This window comes from Cyclopterus lumpus, chromosome 7, assembly GCF_009769545.1.
Source record: "Cyclopterus lumpus isolate fCycLum1 chromosome 7, fCycLum1.pri, whole genome shotgun sequence".
Lineage (NCBI taxonomy): Eukaryota > Metazoa > Chordata > Actinopteri > Perciformes > Cyclopteridae > Cyclopterus > Cyclopterus lumpus.
The window spans coordinates 14,897,022-14,919,637 of record NC_046972.1 but is presented as its reverse complement, the minus strand read 5'-3'; the positions used below and the strand labels follow the sequence as shown (position 1 = coordinate 14,919,637).

The 22,616-nt window shown below is 39.3% G+C and overlaps 2 protein-coding genes across 2 annotated transcripts; both read left to right on the top strand.

Moving 5' to 3' along the window:
• Nucleotides 1-1,255: 1,255 nt before the first annotated feature.
• On the top strand, nucleotides 1,256-4,589 carry LOC117733831 (microtubule-associated protein RP/EB family member 3-like; the record flags this gene model as incomplete). The annotated part of the gene is made up of 4 exons (XM_034537727.1): nucleotides 1,256-1,284; nucleotides 3,345-3,482; nucleotides 3,632-3,777; nucleotides 4,455-4,589. Coding segments are annotated over exons 2-4 (402 nt in total), but the record flags the coding sequence as incomplete, so codon positions are not given.
• On the top strand, nucleotides 4,553-20,231 carry LOC117733920. Its single transcript, XM_034537860.1, has 23 exons — nucleotides 4,553-4,611; nucleotides 6,097-7,571; nucleotides 7,770-7,901; nucleotides 8,218-8,316; nucleotides 8,875-9,112; nucleotides 9,277-9,339; nucleotides 9,847-9,980; nucleotides 10,161-10,298; nucleotides 10,543-10,650; nucleotides 10,843-10,984; nucleotides 11,948-12,667; nucleotides 13,538-13,582; nucleotides 14,278-14,357; nucleotides 14,611-14,723; nucleotides 14,833-15,016; nucleotides 15,460-15,544; nucleotides 15,702-15,847; nucleotides 16,078-16,168; nucleotides 16,717-16,865; nucleotides 16,960-17,045; nucleotides 17,251-17,320; nucleotides 17,465-17,589; nucleotides 18,578-20,231. The coding sequence occupies exons 1-23, from the start codon at nucleotides 4,593-4,595 to the stop codon at nucleotides 18,795-18,797; spliced, it is 4,662 nt and encodes a 1,553-aa protein (XP_034393751.1). The 5' UTR covers nucleotides 4,553-4,592; the 3' UTR covers nucleotides 18,798-20,231.
• The last annotated feature ends 2,385 nt before the right edge of the window (nucleotides 20,232-22,616 follow it).

The window sequence follows — 22,616 nt, the reverse complement described above, 5'->3', positions numbered from 1 at the left end:
ACATTCATTTGAGGGAGAGTGAACATTTTACTCTTTAAAATCTCCATATCTGCTTGTCTAGTCTGGAAGATTAAAGGGTTATGCCAGATAAGAAGGTGCTTATACGTGAATAATTTACATGTAAAAAAGCAACAATTGTACAGTCTGATCTGAATTAAACAGGGAAGGAACCTTAAGGGGTAAGAACAGATTCTGTGTTATGTGCTCAAATGCTTGGGTTCAGTTACAAAATGCTGTAGGCGGCAATTTGGACTAATGCTTTTTAATGCAGTAATGTGGAAGAGCTGAGATCAAAATGTTAGTGATCACATCTGGATGAAAAGAAAACATGAATGTAAAAAAGTGTTGTTGTGGTCGGTAGTAGTAAACAACGAAGACGCTCAAGCAGAACAAGAACTGAAGAAATAATTGCTGATTAGTTTTGATTGAATTTGTGGCAAAACCAGATTGAAGAGGCTATAATTAAGAACCTAAGCTGATAGTTCAATTGGCACTAAGGAAGTCTAGCTGTCAGCTGACTACAACTCTCTCTCTCTCTATGTAGAGGGAGGTGATATTGGAAATGCATTCCGTTATTATCTACAGCCTGAAGTGGTTTGTTTCTGACCATGTCAAAGACAGAAGACATGCAGCAGTGTAAAGTAAGATCTCAGAGAAGTTTAGTTGGCATAGAGGCTGGGGCAGGTTGAGGAGTGAAGCCTCGATTACAGAATATGAGGCTCGATGACAGAATTTGTTTATTGTAAATAAGTATTGTATTTCAACCAACCGCCCTTCTCCTCCAGTGCATCGTGTGTTGTACACACGGCGGTGTTTGCTGCATATGTGAAGTTCTCTTTCTAGTTTAACTCACAATTGCCCCGCCCGCACGGCGATGGGTCTCTTTGCTAATGTGCTAATTTAACCTGCTAACAAAAAAGACGTGCAGGACGTAATTAACAATTGGGCAAGCTTCAACAAACTAACATTAAGTTACACAAGAAGTCAAACCAACGCCTGCTTAGCTCCGAAGGCTAACACTGAGTTTAAAGTGTTGTTAGCAACACTGTATGTGACGATATTTTCAGATCCGTCAGATGAATCAACGTTGTAATTGTGTTACATTTGTTTTTTATAACAAAGCAAAGAGTATAGAGTTAAGATTATTTGATTAACGTTACATTGCCAATCACCCATTTTTAAAACATTGTAACTGGCAGCGCGTGTGGCGAGGGGCGGGGTTACCTAACGTTAATCTGAAACTGGTAGCTAGTTTAAACACCCACCAGGGACGAAGCAGAGGGGGTGAGTAGACACGTTTTATACCACTCTCTGGATATGTTCTCAAACGATTTAAGCTTAACGTTAGACATCAAACTTAGTTGTTTCTAGAAAACAATGTTCGTTGACACAACTGTATTGTACCTCAAAACCGTTACAGAGCCGTAAAGTTATTTCAGCTCACGTTTTAGCCTGCGTTGTTAAACGGCTAACGTCCTTGCTTGTTTCACCAGTTGCATGTTTATTAGATAACGTCCTCGATAAATCGCGGGGATTTAAAATAAACTAGTTAGCTGTTTACTTCGTTTGATTAGTTTTAGACTGATTTAACTAACCTAACTAACGCAAGTTAGTTAGTTGACGGTTATCGGCAGATTAACAGTTTAATTTAATCGATAGTTTAACTAGCGTGAGAACATTGTGAAAGATATTTGGTAACGTTACATGTTGTATGGATATTATGATGTAACTAACTGTCAAGGCTATTGGCTGGTTAAGGAATGTAGTTAGACTCTTGTTTCATTGTTTATCTTGAAGTGGTAACGTTATTGTTTTTGGCCGACATTGTCCATCGCTTGTTTGCGTAGTTTCCCCTCCAGTTACACGTCCCATCCATAGACTGTAATGCTCCTCCGTTAGCCAGCTGACCTGTGGTCCGATTTATTTTCTCCAGATCGCGATGAAACCGGTTTATAATCTGACCCCGTGTCAGTTGCTGGTTTCATTGATTCTATTGGTCATAATTCTACCTCCTCTAATTTGATTGGTGGAGGGACATTTACGCGATGCTAGGTCGGACCTCTCTGCATTGATTGGACCACAAGCAAGGTTGCATTCATGTTCACGCAGGAAACTAAATTTGCCATCGGAAAATAAAGTTAATTCAATTAATTAGGGAAATTTGTACTAGTTGCTTTCTTGGTTATTTGTATATGGCTCGGAGCAGAAGTCAATTGGCTGTGTTTAATTTCAGATCTAATTCTCAGTCTTTACACGACGACAAAGTACATTACTAGTTGTTGTCTCGAGGGAGTCAAATACTATATTTTACGTCATCATTTTAGGCAGAACATCCCCAATCAGTTGCTGACATGGCAGGAGGTATTAAACGATACATTTGATACAATGTTTCGAAATGTAAGTAGAACGTTTTGTTAATTGATATCAGGAGAAAGCATAATATTACATTGGGGAATTAGTTTGGAAGGAAAGTACACAATCTCCTAATAATTACCTAAAAGCAGCAAGAATAATAGAAAGTATTGTGGTTATTTCAAAAAGAAATTACCTGTTAAACTCCAGTCCAATGGGTGGCGGTAATGCACCTCTCAGCTGGTTTTCCAATTGCCATAAAACACCAAAAAAGTAGAACAGTTTGTTGTGGAAAATGTATACATGGCTTGTTCTGAGTCCTGTGCTGTTTTACGTGTTCAGAGAGAGTCCGGTGTGTAAGATTAACTGGTGATACTCGCTTGCGTGAGACAGATGTCTTGTAGGAGTGGACCTAACAACTAACCAGGAAATAGACATTTTGATCGCTTATCACATTCAAACTCTGTTTGCTATCAATTTCATGAGGCTGTGGTTATGATGCTCAGGATGCTTAGCAAGGACAAGAGTGAATGAGAAAGTATGTGGTAGTTGTCAATGCCTGTTCAAAACACTCACGTTATTAAATCCTTTACAAAATATTTTTGTCGGCCGTCATATATATTTGTATCATATATCGTTAATAATCTGTTGTCACGTCGATTTGAGACCTGTCTATACTTTCATACAGCCTGTAAGGGACATATAATAATCACGGTCAACTGTGGGAAACTGTGATCTGCTCAGATTAACATGTTAATTCCTATTACACCTACTACTTGGCCACAAATAAAAGCTGGTTTTTGATCACTAATAATCATCATTGTTGTCTGTCAGAGTGATGTTATTGAGTAGCGTTAAGTCTATCTGCTATACAACACAGAGCTTGCATTAAATATTATAACTTGAATTTAGGCACTTTATGAATATATATGTGTACGGGAGTCACATTTTTGGAAATGTACAATTTTTAATTTTACATTGTGTTTGTGCAGATCCATCTCTTTCTGAGATGGACGTGCCAGTGACTGGAAATTTGTTTTGCTCTGAGCGACTGATCTGTCATGAGCTGCTGGCTTGGCTCAATGAAACTTTACAGACGGGCTTCACCAAGGTGGAGCAGGTATGCACAGGTGGGTCTTTGCATATTTGTAATGTGTGTGTGTGTGTGTGTCTATGTGTATTTTTTAAATATGCTAGTTCTATGGAGGGTGGACTGAGCTCTGAGTATCACCTGACTGCATATTATTGATCACTTTTGTGTGTTTGTATCAATACCCAGGTGCAGCCTTTTGCCAGTTGATGAACTGGTTGTCTCCCAAGTTCTTGGACCTCTCCAGGGTCGAGTTCCAAAGCGACAACGCAATGGACGCTATCACCAACTACAGTTTACTGCAGGCTGCATTCAGAAAAGTTGGAGTTATGCGAGTGAGTTTTTTTTTTAAACAAAAGTGATGAACAGATGACCAGTAATTAAGATATTTCACATTTTCTCAATACAATTAAGAACACGGCTAATAAATCAGCCAGAAATTAGCTCATTGCAGATACATTGGTAGCAGTGTTTATGTTTGCTGATAAGTAATAACAAATTAATGAGCAAGGAGATACCATCATTTCCCACTTTATAGCTCACCGTAACACAGTTTTACTAGTATGATAGAGATACGGCGGCCTTAAAAATGTGAAAGGCTCTTGCTTAAGCCCCTGTTTTGTCTGATCTGGCTTACTGAAATATGGCGTTGTATGATCGTTAACTAAATCAAATTGTTCAGACACACATTGTCATAAACAACATTAATTATGCACATGAATGAATATTAATTATCCCAAAAGTATTTTGAAGAATTACACACATACCCCATCTCATATGTAATCTATAATATTTATATAAATCTTTGTGACCCTCCGTTCGTCCATAAGATAATCCTTTATTAGTCCCCCAGTGGGGACATTTGCCGTCCTACAGTTCACGGTTGCATAGTATGAATATTATATTCCATTTCTGACGCTACACACACACACTGTACCTATTTTTATTTTTTGTTTCCTGATAGATTTGATCAAAAGTATGAGACTTAAACTGACCTGCTTTCTCTTTAAAGCGCATCCCCACCGGGGGGCTCATAAAGAAGGACTCCGAAGTTGCTCTGGCCTTCCTGCGCTGGTTTAAGGCATTCTTTGACAAGAACGTCAACCGGAACATCGTGTACCATCCTTTGGAGGCCAGAGGTGGACAGAGTATGGTTCCTGCTGACTTGGGTATGAACAGTTTGGGTCAGTGAATGTATCACACAGTTGTTACACAGATAGCTACCGACAGAGCAAAGGTGTGGTTAATTCAAAACATAACAGTTGTCTATTTTGTCACTCTTTCATATCATTAGCGCGCAGACTGGCGTAAGCTTCAATGCAAATCCATCAAATTAACTTTTCTTAGTTTATTCAAAAACTATTGGAACAAAAAAGACAATATTACCATAACATTACAATCAACTTGTTACACTATTCCCTCACACATTATTTTTTTATCCTAAACCATCAGTGTGTAAAATATTGAAATATTGCAATATGCTGGTGATTAAAACTTCTTAAAAAATATGGAACCTTGATCGCACATGATAACACTTACATGAGTTACCTAGGTTATTGAGGCAAATACTTTTACTCATATAACGAAGTGACACTGAAATGTCCCAAGTCGCTTTGACTAGTTTTGATATATTTGCACAGTCAATATTTTACCATTTATAACCAAGACATGCAGCACACTATGAAAATGTGATGTTAGTTTTACATGTTAAACTTGAATGAGCACCTTTTACATAGATGTCACAACAACAATCTTTCAAGGTCAGACCTAACAACATTTTGAAAATTCCACAAGTATGAATTAAAGGTTATTGCATTAACATAAGTGATAAAACGCACATCTTTTTCACTAAAAATAAAAGGCCTTAACACACCGGGGGCATGATAAATAAACAACATGAAAATGCTAAATACTCTGCTGCGAATATTTTGCATCAAAATCTTCAGCTATGTACATTTGGGACAGTTGCAACACTTTTTCAATACAAGGTTTGAATAGATTTTCACAGGCAGACCACCAACAACCGGGTTCCTACTGACCTAGAGCTAAGTTATTATTTTTATTGAGTTTGGTTTTAGCAAAAAGCTCTGCGTGGTTTGCGCTGCCTTTGTCAAAGTTGAAAGGAGTAATACAATTTGTCGTATTGGTTCGGACCATAGAGCTTCCGTGTTTTTGTATAATATAAGTGCACATTTTTAATATGTCCGTTCTGCACAATGTGATTGGGTGAAGTCTTTATTCACCATGCAAAAGCTAAAAGAAATCAACCTCGCTCAGGAAAAAAATTACTTTTAGTGTAATATGTTCTGTGTGAAAGTACTGCTAACAAAAACAACAGTTTGACATATATATATATATATATATATATATATATATATATATATATATATATATATATATATATATATATATAGACATGCACATTATTTGCATGAAAAAATTATCATCTCTTGTGCACAAAGAAAATCAATGATATTGTTCAAGCATTGTAGCGCTTTCTGTAACACTCTTTTAATATCTGTTGAAAGCCAAAATTAACATTTATGTAACAAAGACCTATTATTTTTTTAAACTTTAACAAAGATAGCAAGCAATCAATATTGCGTGTTCCTTGTATGAAAAGTACTGATAATGTCCTTTCACGCCCATTATAGATGATCATTCCTCCCTGACCTATCCGATTATTGTGAAGACAGAGGGCAACATGGCAGAAGATTCAAAAAAAGAAAAAAACACAGAAAATTTGAACAAGAATGCAGATATGATCCTAGTGATATCTGATGATGATGATGATGTGACAATGGAGCTGGAAACACAGAAAAGGGAGACGACAGAGAAGGAAGAGCCACCGCAAGTAAAGGTGGAGCAAGCAAAAGCAGCAGTGGACAAAGGAAATGAAGGTAGCAGTGATACTTTGTTGCGTTTTATCAGAAGATACTGCAGTGACACTGGACATACACACTTAAATACAAGCACAGACACTCAGGTTTCTGTCCCTTCAGTTTCTGCCATCTTGAGTCCAACCCACCCCACCGACATCATTATGGCCTGCTCTCGCACACCGTACTGCCTCTACCTGTATGTGGGCGTGGAGCTGGGTGGAGGGCAGAAAACGAGCGTCGTTCTGGTTGGATACTTCGACAAGAGCTTAGGGGCCAGTGTGGTAAGGCCACTACTCACACTGCAGATGAGTGTTGATGCTGTTGATCAACAAACCGTAGCGGAAAAATCTACTGACAATACTGATGCATGCCTCCTGATTGAGACGCTGAAGAAATGTGACCTCGTTCTGTACAAAGTTGTTGCATTTTACTGTAACGCTCCAAACCCGGGAATGAGCCGGGCGATTGAACTCATGCTCCAGGCTTTCAACCCAAAGTTAGTATCACTCTGCGGCCTCACCGGCATGGCAACAAGAGCCTGCCAGGCCGGACTCTTGGCTTCCTTTAGTTGCGTGGTTGACCTGATTAGAGACATCCGCCATAACTACGACACCTACCCACCCGTTTGTGGCAGTCTGAAAGGGCTATTTTCGGAGCCTTATAACCCATCCCTCCCTATCTCTGCGCAGTGTTTGTTTACCACCCATGCTGTGCAGAGGATTGTAGGCAGCTGGAGGCCTTTAGTGGACTATTTTAAGTCACTGAAGCAAGCACAGGATACTGACCGAATCAGAACCCAGTTGATGGATCATAAAGTGAAACTTCGCTTTATTTTCCTCTCACACATGTTGGAGCCCCTCCAAGCTCTCCAAAAATTGCAGCAATGTGGCACTAACGTGGCAATGGAGCTCCAGCTGACCTCCATGCTGGTTCACACCTATGCAGCCAATATCCTCCGGCCCTGTGTCGCTGAGTGCTTTACCAGGAAGCGAGACCTGAGTCTCATCCTAAATTGGGCGAAGCGTCTCCCGATAAAAGAGGTGCGCGTAGGTGCTCGTGCCAGAGAATTCCTGTGGGCCACCGCTGTCGTCGATCTGGGAGAAGAGGAGAGAAGGGACTTCCTGAAGGACGCATCGACTTTCTATGAAGCCGCACTTAAGTGTTTAGTGGAGAGTCTTCCTGGGCATCTTGGAGAAGTTGCTCTGACGAATATCAACGCAGTGCTGAAACATTCAGAAAACATCAGCGTAAGAGGATTTTTTTTTTCTCTTATACTTCATGAGACTTAATATATTTGTTTGAACCTGCATTTGGCTGATTTTAATGTACCGTTGTAGTGCTTTGTTTCAGGCCATACATGTTACAAGATGTAAACATATGTGGCTCTCTGCATGACTTAATCTCATATCTATATTGCTTTTTGTGATCTGTGTTTCCCCTTTTAGAGCAATAAATTGTCTAGTAATGCGCTGTCAGAGATGGGGATACAACTGGGTTTGCCTTCAGAGAGCCATCATCTGGCATACGACTACCTCAAATTCACCAAGACTGTGAAAGTAGAGCATTGCTGGGCAAAGGTATACTGATGACACAATGGATCAAGGTTGCCTAGAAGTTATCAAATGCAATTTGTACCTGTTGACCGGATACCTGTGTTGTGTGGAGGTTGGCTGAATGAGTAATCGATGTTGTACACTAATTCATAAACGGTAAAAAAACATTTTATATATTATATACAATAATAGAAATGTACCTTCCCATTCTCTGACCTTGAGTGCAAACACATTTTGTCATTTGTTTTAAAATTGTCATGTTTTATTTCCATTCTTTTTGTTTTTAAAAGTGTAGATACAGTGCTAGTTCAGTTATGACAAGAGTTGCTTGTCTTTACAGATGTTGGATGCCACCAGACCATACTCTGCTCTGCGTAAACTCCTCCTGACCATCCTGGCCCTGCCAAGTGCTCTGGGCAGGACGCAGGTGTTTGCTAAAGTGAGTGTGAAAAGCTAAATCTGAATGGTATAACAATAAAATAATTTTAAAAATGGATCCTATTTCACCACTAGGAGTTCTCCTAAACAAAACAAAACTTTGATGCAATAACAGTTGGTGACTTTTTATTGGTGTCCGAAGAACACCGCTCTGGTTTGATGGATAATTAATGACAAACATCTGCAGCTGAGGTCATCGGTGCCACAAACTGTATGTTACTGGTGTCCAAGCATCTCCGTTGTCAAAAGAATCGGCCACCGCTGCCTGTGGCTTTTATGTATGCAGACGTTTCAGAAAATAGTCCATGGAAATGTGTTGGTAAAAATGTGTTCGTAAGTTAGGAGTTAGAAGCTACTTTATGCCATTTTTCAAATCCAATGACCATGCTGAATATAGACTTACCAGATTGAAGCATATCCTTCATGAGAATTTTCAATTGGAACAGACGATCACATATTTGCTTTTTTCATTTTATTAATTGTAGTTTGGATTTCAAGTATAAAGTGACATCTTTATACGTAAAGATAAAGATATTTCTCTGTTTGCGCCTTTCTCAAGGTGTTCAACAAGGCTCTGCCTCCCAGCAAGGAAACTCCCGAAGCCTCATCTCAACTATGCAGTTGGGCAGAAGAACCCTGCATCAGTAAACTAAGGAAATCTGCTCAGGCCAGTAATAGTGACGAGAAGAACAAAGACACATCATCAAAGGATGGTGACAGGATTGAAGCCAGTCTACAGCTTCCTTCAAAATGCTCCAGCACTATGGAAGACTCGGACTACACAGACAATTCCTCTGGTAAGACCTGGTGTGCACGGTGGGAGTATAGCACACAACGTCGGTAGCTTGTGTTTCTGCCCCAGCTTCATCAACATGACATTTTCAGTCATGAAAATCTAATAGCAATTCCAAATATTGTGGATGATAATAACTAATGTGACTGTGCTGTCTACTTTTGTCAGATGTGGTTGATGTCACAGAAGAGTCCAAAAAGAGTCGTACCAGCAGACAAATGGAAACAGAAAGTAAGAAATGTAGAATATTGTTTATAATCTAATTAAAGAATGAGGAAAGGGACAGTTGTTAGATGTTCTTAACACTTATTGTAGGCGTTTTCAGATCAAACCGTTCTGGGAACTTCCTTGTAGCTCTCCCGAGAATTACATGCCTTCACACAAGTTTGCATTCGACCTGCTAATGTGGATTCCTCTGCATTCCACAGTCATATAAAAATGCTAAATATCTGTCAAGAAAGCACCTGTTTTTACATTGTTTTCACCGCTTTACCTTGCCATAAGGCAGCCCTTTCTGGCGAGGAACTATCACTTTGACGCTTCAACCTGTAATACAATCCTTCAGAAATACTTGTGAAGTACATTCTGTTTGAAATTGACAAATGGGTCTTTATTAATTTGGGAATATTCATGCCTAGAGTTGCTTCAAGATTAACAGGAGAACCTTAATTTTACCTATTGAATAGGTTCATTTGTGAAAGAAGACATATTCAGTTGGTGATTGTCACTGTTATGCAGGTGTAAGAACACCACAGTCTGCATTCGTTGAGATCTGTGTTGTTGATGATGCTGATGAAGATGCTGATGACGATGATGATGATGACCACTGCGTGATTTCCACAAGCTCACCACCTAACTCTGTAGAATTGCTGGTAAAAACATGTGATACAGATTTGCATAGTTAATAATCAGTCATTCTTTTGTACATATAGCCTACTTTATACCATATTACTATGTTTTTGAAAATAATGTTTAATTCTCTTTTTTTATTTATTTTTTTCAGGGAAAATATAATTATTTATGCTTTAACATCTTGTGTGTGGGTTATACAGGATGTGATGGGGGAGCTGGTCTGGGGTGAAGTGCAGGGTTTCTCTCCTTGGCCAGCCATCATCATACCCTGCAGTGGTGAGACTCAACTTCAAGAGAGCAGGATGGTGCAGTGGTACGGACAAAACATGTCCTCCCAGGTGAGAGTTGACAGTACATAATCATGTACATAAATGCTTCTTTATTTATAGTGACAGTATAGTAATATTGCCACATTTTAGCCACTGGATCCCTGTGGTACCAGACAAGTTGCACACGTTTCATGCAAATTGAAGGTCTGAAGCACTGTTGAAAACATGAGCAGAATAGCAGATCTTTCTAAATCCCTGATATATATTATTCTTTTGTTCATTTCCTACTCTAATTTATTTACTCTGATTCCAGGTCAGTTTACAGGCTCTGAAACCATTTGCTGCCTTCGCCCAGCACTTCTGTTCCAATTCCTTGGCCATCCTCGTCACCTACCGAGAAGCCCTCTTCTTGTCTCTGCAGGTTTGAGTGTTTCTCTGTGTATTTACTAATAAATATAAACAGGACTTTATAGAAAAGTAGGTGTTGTGGCAACTGCTCATGCAACATACACTGTCTCTGGGATCAAAATGACGACAAATTAAAACCTGAATTTAAAAGTGTTCATATTGTGATGAATTTGTGCTCCTGTTTACATATCCATGACTTTGTTAGGAGGCAGCTCTACGTTGTAAGAAACATTTTTCTGAATGCGTTGGGGACCGCGATGAGTTGCTGAAACAGATGTTGGACTGGGCTATTGGAGGATTTCAACCAATGGGGCTAAACCATCTCAAACCAACAGCTGTCACAAATGGTATGAACATCTGATTTCTGAAGATTTACTGTCACACGTTACGGTCTTGAGCTGCGATGGTGGAGGGTTACAGCAGGCGGCGCAAGAAATAAAGGGGTGGTGTCTGCTCGAGTGCTCTTTGTTTGCACTCTGCAAACAAACTTCTTAGGTACATTTGAATGGATGGCAGCCGATATACACAATAGGACGTTATCAAATAGAAAGGATTTATTCAATTTATGAAAATGTTTTCAATAATTGTAGAATTGTCAGAAATCACCATGTTCTATGATCCTGTGCCAACTGGTGAGCCTTTCAGCAAATGCAAAACAGATTTGACTACCAATGTATTGGACCATTGAATTAAGTGATATTAAGCCGTGATAGTTCTTCTTTGCATTAATCGTTCAAAATTCTTATTGTCTGTTAATTATCAAATTGCCGAGAACTTTAAGCTATCTGACTTTTTCAGTCCCAGTACCAAAACCTGGGTTTTAGGTATCGGCTGATATTGTGTACAGATCCAGTGTTAGAATAATACTCTGTATGCCTCCATTCTTTTATTTTTAAGGCAACATCAGGCTTGACTTAAACATTTATTTCCTAACTTGAAAAACTAAATGTTACAAATAAATAAATATAAAGGTACTGAATGATTATTTATTAATGGTATTGGATACCAGATTGGCCCATTGTCACCGATATCCGTTCCAGCTATCGGTATCCGTGTATCTCTAAATGAGGCATTCATATGTATCGAGGCCAGCTGCAGTTGGGAAGAAGCTGTTTTTAAAGTATGCGGTTTTGGCCCTGATAGACTGTAGACTCCTGCCAGAGGGGAGTGATAAACACAGATAAAACAAAAATTAGAATGAAACCAGATAAAGTATACAAGTAAGACGGTACATGATCTGACAGGCATTGTACATATCATGTCAATTATCTTTACTTTTGTGATCACCTGTATGATTGTCTTCTGTCCAGGTGTTACTAAAACGAACAACAGACCAAAGGTAATGCTGAAACGTTTACTGAAGCCCCACTCCTATCATCCGCCCCTCAGCTCCTCGAGCCCAATGAGCAGAAACATAAACACTATCGGCACTGAGCCAAAAGAGTCGGCCTCCATTAGCAAACTGTCATGCAACTCCACAGAGAACTTGTCTCACATGGGTGGAGGTAGAAAAAGTGCACTGGAGGAAGGATTTGATTCTGCGGAAAAAAGCACTGGACGAGTCATGAAGGAGAAGGAATCCAGGGGAGAATGTGCATCAGAGATGGGGGAAAAAGCAAAGGGAGGGTGGGAGCCGAAAGAGTCGGCCGCCATTAGCAAACTGTCATGCAACTCCACAGAGAACTTGTCTCACATGGGTGAAGGTGGAAAAGGTGCACTGGAGGATGGATTTGATTCTGTGGAAAAAAGCACTGGAGTCATCAAGGAGAAGGAATCCAGGGGAGAATGGGCATCAGAGATGGGGAAAAAAGCAAAGGGAGGGTGGGAGAAAGCGAGAGAGGACTGGAGTGGACGTTGGGGGAAGGGTAAGGGAGGGAAGGCTCAGAAGAAGAAAAGCAATTTGTTTGATGGATCTGATGAGGACAAGTCACCAGACTTTTTGCCAAACAAGAAGAGGGCCTACACCAAATCTTACAAAAAGGTCAACCAGGCGTCCAGCGACTACATCCAGCCGGACCAGAAACGCAGAGGTACCAAAAACAATTGAAGTCTGTTGACTAACTGAAAAACGCTTAAAATCACAAGATCGTTGACAGTGTGCAAATGGACAAGATTAGCATTCTTTGTGTGGAAACCCTAACCCTTCTTAAAGGGATTGTTTGGATTTTGTAGGTTGGGGCTGTATAAAGTACTTATTTGTAGTAGATGACGGTCAGTACCCAGTTTGGAGAAACAGACAGTTTAGTACCAACAAGCAATTTAAACTAATGATAAGGTAAAACGTCAAATTATCCCTTAAACTTAATAGGTCATGAGTTTGACAAACAACTGATTAAACTAAATTGTTTTATTTATTTGTGCGTACAGTGCCTTGCAACAGTATAAACTCCCTGTGGTCTGTTTCATATTCTTTATTTGCATTATAACCTGGAATAACAATGAGGATTTTATTTATTAGACCATCATAAAATGGTCATTAGTAAGGTGAAATGAAAGAAATCTGAAAACTAAAAAAGTGGTGTATTTCCTCCTTACCTTTTGAAGTCCCCAAATAAGATCTGGTGCTACCAATTACCTTCAGAAGTCACATCATTAGTTGAATAAAGTCCACCTGTTTGCAATACAGGTGTCACATGACCATTAACTATGTTATTTACAAAATAGGAAGAATATGGCACTACATCAAACCCAAATACCCAATCCCAAACTCTCAGACAAGGCAAGGAGAACACAAATCAGAGCTAGATTTTATTGCTAGCTTGGAATTTGTGGAAAGTAAAATGTTCCATAAAATATTTACAATGGTGATAATAATAAGGTTACATTTCTAAAGAACTCCTCCTGCATTAAATCCAGCTCAAAGTATTTAAGTAGTCAGTTATTGGTTTTTTTCCTTGCAGGGAATACCATCCGTAGAATCTTGGACATGAAGCTGGCCATCGACGGTGAGTGTTCAAGCATATTGTATATATTTTAAGTTATAAATTAATTCCCTTTTTATGCGCAAATATTCAATTTAGGGTTGAAATGATGAGTCAATTGATTAGTGGCACTGTTTACATGTGCACAGTATTGTAAGAATCGCTAATCTGCCAGTTAATCTCTCAAGTTTTAACAAATGTTAATACCATTTTTTTTTAAATTACAGTGAGCAATTTAGCACTGTTTATGAAACCGTCTCGATTTAATATTGATGCTTCTATATTACCTACATGAGTAAACAAAGCCATCAGCAAGAAGATTGGCTATTTCTAAATGATTATTCTTGACGCTTGTTATCGGTGCACCCAGGTCTGATTCAGCAGGGAATTAGATTCAGTCATTCAGGTTTACAGCTGGTGAGGAGGGTGGCTCGGGAGAACCAGGACTGTACAGAGCAGACGGTCAGACCTGGGTGCAGTAAAATGAGAGGTTATCTGACGGGAATCTGGTGATCGGAAACACAACTACCTTCGTCCACAGGGACTGCTGAAATGAACACAAAATGACCGTTCCTTTTAGTAGCTTTAAGTACTTCACCTTTTTTTTTTATGGTAAAACATAAGTATGTTGTTTATGTAACTATGCTACTATGCATCTGTATAGATAATTTCACTTCCTTAGTCACTCATTTGTATCTGTGTTTGTATTTTGTTGGCAGGCTTCTGTTTGTGTTGTGGAACCGAAGACATTGAGATCTGTCACCCTCTGTTTAAAGGCAGCCTCTGCTCCAACTGTGAAGTAAGCAATCATCAGCTTCTCTTTACCTTACAGTGCAGTCACCAATAGTAAGTGTACCTTAGTGTACTGTGACATTGAGTTACTCAACACCGTAAGGAGAGAAATCTATAAATGTTAAATAAATCAACTAATCTAAAAAATAATTGCTGGATTATTCAATACAATGAAGTATCGTAACCCTGTATTTCCTCCTGTTATATAAGTCTGTTGAACTTTCCCTAACCCGTGGCTGTGATGCTGTTCGTCCCTCTAGGACAACTTAAAAGAAACGCTGTATCGTTATGATGAAGATGGATATCAATCCTATTGTACCATCTGCTGCTATGGCCTGGAGGTCATAATGTGTGGCAATGATAGCTGCTGCAGGTTGTTCATCTTTCCCTCTATGATTCAATCTTGCTTCAGAGCCCAGTTTTTTTCTTTTGTTTAATTGTTTTTTCTACCTGCATCATCTTCTCCTCTTCTACATGTGCAGATCGTATTGCAGAGACTGTCTGAGCATCCTTGTTGGTCCGGGGACGTTTGATTCGTTGAAGCTTCTGGACCCGTGGATCTGCTACTTATGTCAGCCTCATCGACCCCATGGGGCTCTGATTCCCAGAGAGGACTGGAGCATTCGCGTTCAGGAGTTATTCGCCAACAACAGTGCCATGGCGTTTGTGAGTGATCAACATTTGAACTTTGCAAAACTATGGCTGCACCCTATATTGTTTCAGCACAGACATCGCGTCTTCTCAGTGGTCCAAACGGTCTGCCCAGGGAATTCAACTTGTCGGGTCAGGGTTGGATGCTCGGTGTGGGAGGATCCCCTCCTTGGACCTCTCGCCGGCCACATTTCGTCTGTGGTGGTCCACCAAGACCGGCTTTACGTTGGCTTGCAAATAGCCACAGTGAACGTGGCTCGAAGCTTCAGCCATAGATCATAGATCTAGCCTCTTAATTTCCTCTAAAATTGCACCAAAAAAAATTCCAAGCAGGGAAGCCCCATATAAACAATATCAGTCAAAATTATATCGAATTTCCGTTCCTCTAAAATACAGGTTTCCTTTTAATGATCACTCTGACTCAGTTACCACATTGTTGATTGTTTTTTACTTTATAGGAGCCTCACCGTGTTTACCCGTCCATCCCTGCAAACCTGCGCAGACCACTCCGAGTTCTCGCACTGTTCGATGGCATAGCAACTGGTGAGTACTGGGGCTGTCCAAAATGCTAACTATTACAAATTCTGGTTTTGCGCAATATGTCCCTGAAATTGTGTCCTAACTGTCCGCGAGTGACAGTTTCAGCTGAACATTTGTCGGACATCCTATTACAGCATGTGTGTCTGTGTATTATTTTCAGGCTACCTGGTGCTGAAGGATCTCGGCATCAAAGTAGAGACATATGTTGCCTCGGAGGTCTGCGAAGATTCGCTTGCCGTGGCAGTCGTGAACCACGATGGGAAGATCAACCACATTGGTGATGCCCGGCTCATCACCCAGGAATATGTATGTTGTCTTTCTGTATATTCACATCCTGACAAACAGTTGACAATGTTTATGTTCGTCCTCCTTCCTACCATATTCTCTGAAATTGTGCGTTTGGCTGACAATAATATCTTTTTATTTGAAAATCTTATTTTGTTCTTTTGAATCATTTATAGTTCAACTGACAACTGAAATCACAGTTGGCTCAATATTGAACTAATCCAGCTCTTTGTTGCTCTTTGATATTCCAGATCGATCGGTGGGGTCCGTTTGATTTGCTGATCGGTGGCAGCCCCTGTAACGACCTCTCAATCGTCAACCCATTCAGAAAAGGCCTTTATGGTACGTGACTTTGTTGTATGTAATGTAATGCTTTTATCATATCCACATGTAAATCGAACTGAATGCGTTACATTAATGCACATGTCTGCAAATCTTGGGTTATCATTTTCCACAATTCTATTTTAAAACTGATATGTTTTATACTTTTTATAGTTAATTTCTATTTTATATTAATGACTTTGATTGTAGTTTTTTTTTAACTTTCTTTCTTTCTTGTTAATTATGCATTCAATCTTTATTTATACTTGAGAGACAACCCTCATTTACAATAACACCACTTAAATCACAGAAACAAAGAAAAGGGAAAGCAAAACAACAAAAAGATATTCAAGCAGAAAAGAGGCAACACCATTATAATATGATCTGGAAAAAATAATTTGATGGATTAAAAAAAAAAAGATACTGAAATACCAAAGCCAATTAATTCTCTGTATGTAAAAACCTATTTGGTAAAAGAAACTATTTATGATTCTGATGTAATTACTCTTGTTATGAAAATGATGTTTGTACATTATTCTTCCGCTGTAATTCCCTTCTCTCTCCAACAGAGGGCACTGGCAGGCTGTTCTTTGATTTCTACCGCATCCTTCAGCTGCTGAAGCCTAAAGAGGAAGACCCCAGGCCGTTCTTCTGGCTGTTTGAGAACGTGGTCTTCATGAACAGACATGACAAAGTCAACATCTGCCGCTTCCTCGAGGTTCGCCCTGTCCAGTTTCTTCCTGCTGTTTTTCTCCATCTAACATGTTTTACACTCGGTGAGAATGACTGGCTGGTATCTGATTCTTTGACAGTGTAACCCTGTGCTGGTGAATGCAGTGGAAGTCAGCCCTGCTCACAGAGCCCGTTGCTTCTGGGGAAACATCCCAGGGATGAGCAGGTGAGACTGCTGTAATAGTATCTAGGAATAATAAAGTACTCTATCTGACTAGCAATAGTGGTGTATTCTTGCATTTCTATATAGCCTTCTCTCTTTTTTTTATTTCCATATGTTCTAGTTTCCTTATGTTGTACAGCATTTTGTTACTTCTGTTTTTAGTAGAAAATAAGATTTACTTGCTGGTTTGCTGCTTATTTCCCATCAGGCCCATTACAGCGTCCAAAAACGACAAGCTGAATCTCCAGGACTGTTTAGAGATCGGTAGAGAAGCCAGGGTCAGTGACTGAACCTGCGGATTCAATTTTATTCAATTATCTTCAGTACCTCTTTTTTAAGTACTCAATGTGTTTTTTATTATTATGATTACAATGTTGATTTAAGTATTGATAATCAGTCACTTTATGTTGTGTTTGTCCCAGGTCTCTAAGGTGAGGACAATCACCACCAATCCAAACTCTCTGAAGCAGTGCAAAGGTGGCGCTTCGCTTCTTCCTGTCCTCCAGAATGGCAAAGAGGACAACCTCTGGATCACTGAGCTAGAAAAGTAGGCGTGTGCGTGTGTGTGTGTGTGTGTGTGTGTGGAGTATCCACATGCACTTGTTAGTTCCTGGTCAGTAGGGTGGTCCCATGTGACCACCCTACTGACCATGATGGAAAAACTGATCCATCTCCAACAGTCGTTATTGCTAATAAACTGTTGGTAATTTCCTGTTTATCGAAGTTCAATTTCATCTATGAACTTCTCTAGTGTCAGCGCCCAACTTCTGAACTGGAACTAGCTAACAATAACCAGATTCACACTATGGAGGGGAGCTGCAAATTGCATGAGCGCAGTTTACCAAGAAAGAAAAATGTGTACTTTTTTCTCACTCAGACCCACCTTATTTTTTCAATAAGCTGCAACTAATGACCGCCAAACATTTTCTTGATTCATTATTTTGTAAAAACATCAGAAAACAATGTCCTAGAGTTTGATATGCTGTTTATCGTTGTAAAAGGCGCAGAAAACCAGCAAACATATTTGGCAGTTTTGCTTGACTTAAATGATTAGTCCATTTTTAAAGATGAGCTCAAATGGGCGCCTAGTCTATTTTTGACAGAAGCAGGAAGTTGCGCAGAACAGATTGAAGGCAGGAAGTGAAACAGTTAGAACATCTGATACATTTTCCAAATAAACACCCTTTGTAGACTCTTGATCACTGCAGCCACATCTTTGATCCATGTGATTCATAATTTGAAAAGGTATTCAATTTGTCTGAAGGATACAGCACAACAAGGTAGGAAATAACCACAAACGCAATTAAAACAGACACAAAAAGAAACTATTCAACTCCATAGCATACTGGTAGAAGCATAAATAACGAGGAAAAAGACCAAATTAACTAAATCTGAAAGTAAGGCAGGCAAAATGCTCCGCTTCTGAAACTCTGAAAGTGTGGAATGACGCCGTGCGGAGGACGCAACATAACTATTTAACAACCGGAGACTTCAGCTAACGTGTACTGTATGCCTTCCCCCTTCTTTTTCACCAGGATATTTGGGTTCCCTAAACATTATACCGATGTGAGAAACATGAACCGGCAGCAGAGGCAGAAGGTGCTGGGGAAGGCCTGGAGCGTGCCTGTCATCCGTCACCTCTTTGCTCCCCTGAAAGACTATTTTGCCTGTGAGGAGCTGCCTCCTTTGACCACCTCCAACTACACACATTCTCCGCCCCCCTCTGCATCTCCAGAACTGCAGCAGCTGAGATAGAGGGAAGTTAAGTAATGTTTTGTAGGAGGAGGGACTTTTCCCCACCACATGCATGAATGAACTATGCAGTCTTTCTACTACTTTGAGCTCACAGACAGGCTTTTGTGGATCACTGCCACTGGGACAAATGGCTGAACACTTGGGTCTCTTGCATTGAGTCACACATGCAGTTTGTGTGCAAAGCCAACAGTCACTTTGGATTCCAACGGCGCAGAAAAGGAAGGATCATGCTCCCTCCAGCTTTTGCCTCAACTCTGTTAATTTTCCTCCTGAACCTCTCCACCTACTGGAGTTTAGACACTGCCATATCCCCCTTGTTTCTAAGGCTAAAGTAGCCCAGTTGAAAAGCAGAGGCAGAGTATCCTGACTGATCACATATGATTTCCTTTTTTACCCTTTCATCTGGTATTTCTGTGCAGGAAACGAGAATGTATATCACTGTCAATAATGGTGCTGTCTGCCTAATGAAACATCATCATGAGCATACATAAAATCATTTAAATTATTTGTTTGTGATGACTATGAATATTCATCACATATCTTCAAGTTATACATGCTTATGTGGCATAAACACTTGAGCTTTTTAAGCATTTTAAAAAACAAATAAGAAATGTTCACATGTTGGCTGTTATATTTTTAGTCTCATCCATTTTCTCTCGTGGATTTGTATGAGGTACTTATCCATAGTCAGTGTATTATCTATAGTAGATGGCGGTTGGTACACCGGAAACAAAGTTCTTATCAGGTATCACCCACACTTCAGACACAGACTTTTCATCATGTTTTTAATCTGCAAACTTTTCATTATTTTAGTTTTATCTTTTTCTTTTCTTTCTTAACTCAACTTAGGTTCAAATACATTACTTTCTACTTTTCTCATGTGTATTTAGGAGGGCACATTATTAACTTGTATTGATGGTTGCTTCTGTGTGTGTGTGTGTGTGTGTGTGTGTGTGCGTGTGCACACTGCCACTTTTACATTGACAAAACTGATGGACGGAAGAGTCTTTATGCTGCTGTGGTGCTAATAATATAACAAAGCCACAATGATGATTGCCAATTAAGTTTTATACTTTTTTTTAATTGGTGTTTGTGATGATCCTCAACCACTGAGACCTAATTCACTGATTATTGTATAGAATACAAATACAGAGTGATGAGATCTATTTTGATTGATAATTGTCTCATGAATGTTGGTTTTTGTGACCTTTTTTTCCGCTGACTGGTGTAAGTGGGCTGTCCAGTATTGTTGCACATAAATCCGGGAGGATGGATTCAGAGAAGGTGTAAATGTTCAATCTGTAAGGGTCCATCCTTTCATCTCAAGTACTGTACCAGATACTGTTTTGTTTTTTTTAATCTTTGAGGTACACTGTCTTGTGTAAATGAAAATATTTTTTTATTTGTACTGTAGACTTTTGACAAGATAAATAAAATGAAAACATCTAAAAAATCATAGGGATGGCCTCTTGATTAACTTGTACTTTTAGCTTTGGCTACAGGGCTAAACAGTTTGGTTGTGCAGTAGTTTAAGGATCAACTAATTTCCCCTTGTAATTACCTTGTAATTTATTATTATTATTATTATTATTATTATTTCTTTTTCATTTCCTTATTTAAATTCTTAAATTGAATATGTCCTGCCCTGCTATTTTAGTGTGTGTGTGTGTGTGTGTGTGTGTGTGTGTGCGTGTTGCAAACATGCTTGCTGCTGCTGCTACAAACAAATTTCCCCCTGGGGATGAATAAAGTATATATCTAATCTAATCATAGTCTATTTCTTTTTGTCTTTTTACTCGTGAGATTGCAATGAAGAAAGTGATATAATGTAACTATATACTTCTAGAAGGGTAAAGATAACATTAAATGACTGCTTCAACGAAATACAATAAAGGAACAATAAATTAATAAAATATTGGATGTTCCTTCAATTCAATATCTCAGAGGATTGACATTCAGGCGATTATTTTCAGCCTTTTATCAAGATGTACATCTTTAAGTTTACATAATATAGATATCTAATGTCACATATGCAGTTAGGTCAAACATGCACACCCTATCTTTTATACCTGGTGCCAACAGTATACCCATTAAATATTTTCAATTAGTTATATTTTGGTTATAACATACGTATTCAATTAAAGTAGTACAATATAGATACAGAGTTAGAAACAAAAGAAAAAGAACATATATATATATATATATACATACATACATACATACATGTATATACATATATGTGTATATATATACATATGTATGTATATATATATGTATATATATACATATGTATGTATATATATATATATATATATATATACACACATACATGTATGTATGTATGTATATCTATGTATATACATATATATTCAATTCAATTCAATTCAGTTTATTTTGTATAGCCCAATGTCACAAATTACAAATTTGCCTCAGAGGGCTTTACAATCTGTACACATACGACATCCCTGTCCCAGGACCTCACATCGGATCAGGAAAAACTCCCCAAAAATAACCTTTCACAGGGAAAAAAGGGAAGAAACCTTCAGGAGAGCAACAGAGGAGGATCCCTCTCCCCGGATGGACAGATGCAATAGATGTCATGTGTACAGAATGAACAGCATTTACAAAGTTACATAAACACATTACATGAATATGACAATGTATGAAACAGAAGGAGGTAGAGAGGAGGGGGGGTGGGGCGATCAGCAGGGCCAACGCGGGAGGCCGGCTCACCAGGCATCAGACACCGCCAGGTCCAATGGACCCTATGAGACGTGAAGTCACAAAGACTCCGGGGAGGAAGCAGAGTTAATAAGGTGCAATGGAGAGATGTAAATTCATCCATAAGGAGAGAGAGAAGAGGAGATAGGTGCTCAGTGTATTCTAAAACATCCCCCAGCAGCCTATAAGCCTATAGCAGCATATCAAGGGGCTGGACCAGGGCAAACCTGATTCAGCCCTAACTATAAGCACTATTAAAGAGGAAAGTCTTAAGTCTGTTCTTAAATGAGGTGACTGTGTCTGCCTCCCGGACTGAAAGTGGAAGCTGGTTCCATAAAAGAGGAGCTTGATAACTGAAGGCTCTTGCTCCCATCCTACTTTTTAGGACTCTAGGAACCACAAGTAACCCCGCATTTAGTGAGCGCAGCTCTCTAGTGGGGCAATATGGTACTACAAGCTCCTTAAGATATGATGGTGCATCACCAATCAAGGCTTTGTAGGCGAGGAGAAGAATTTTAAATGTGATTCTTGATTTTACAGGGAGCCAGTGCAGAGCAGCTAATACAGGAGTAATGTGATCTCTTTTCTTAGTTTTTGTGAGTACACGGGCTGCAGCATTCTGGATCAAGTGGAGGGATTTAAGAGACTTATTAGAGCAGCCTGATAATAAGGAGTTGCAGTAATCCAGTTTGGAAGTAACAAACGCGTGAACCAGCTTTTCTGCATATTTTTGGGACAAGATGTGCCTGATTTTTGAAATGTTACGTAGATGAAAAAATGCAGTCCTTGAGATTTGCTTAACGTGGGAGTTGAAGGACAAGTCTCGGTCAAAGATAACGCCGAGATTCTTTACAGTGGTGTTGGATGCAAGGGCAATCCCATCTACAGAAACCACATCACCAGATAATTGATCTCTGAGGTGTTCAGGGCCCAGTAAAATAACTTCAGTTTTGTCTGAGTTTAACATCAGGAAGTTGCAGGTCATCCATGTTTTTATGTCTTTAAGACATTCTTGAATTTTAGCGAGCTGGTTGGTCTCGTCTAGTTTGAACGATAGATATAATTGAGTATCGTCTGCATAGCAATGAAAGTTTATGG

Bases quoted from the DNA above. Each gene is read 5' to 3' on its own strand.
- LOC117733920 (XM_034537860.1), top strand. The intron at 9,113-9,276 runs GTAAGACCTGGT...TACTTTTGTCAG, and splicing joins CTACACAGACAATTCCTCTG to ATGTGGTTGATGTCACAGAA. The intron at 14,724-14,832 runs GTTGTTCATCTT...CTACATGTGCAG, and splicing joins GGCAATGATAGCTGCTGCAG to ATCGTATTGCAGAGACTGTC.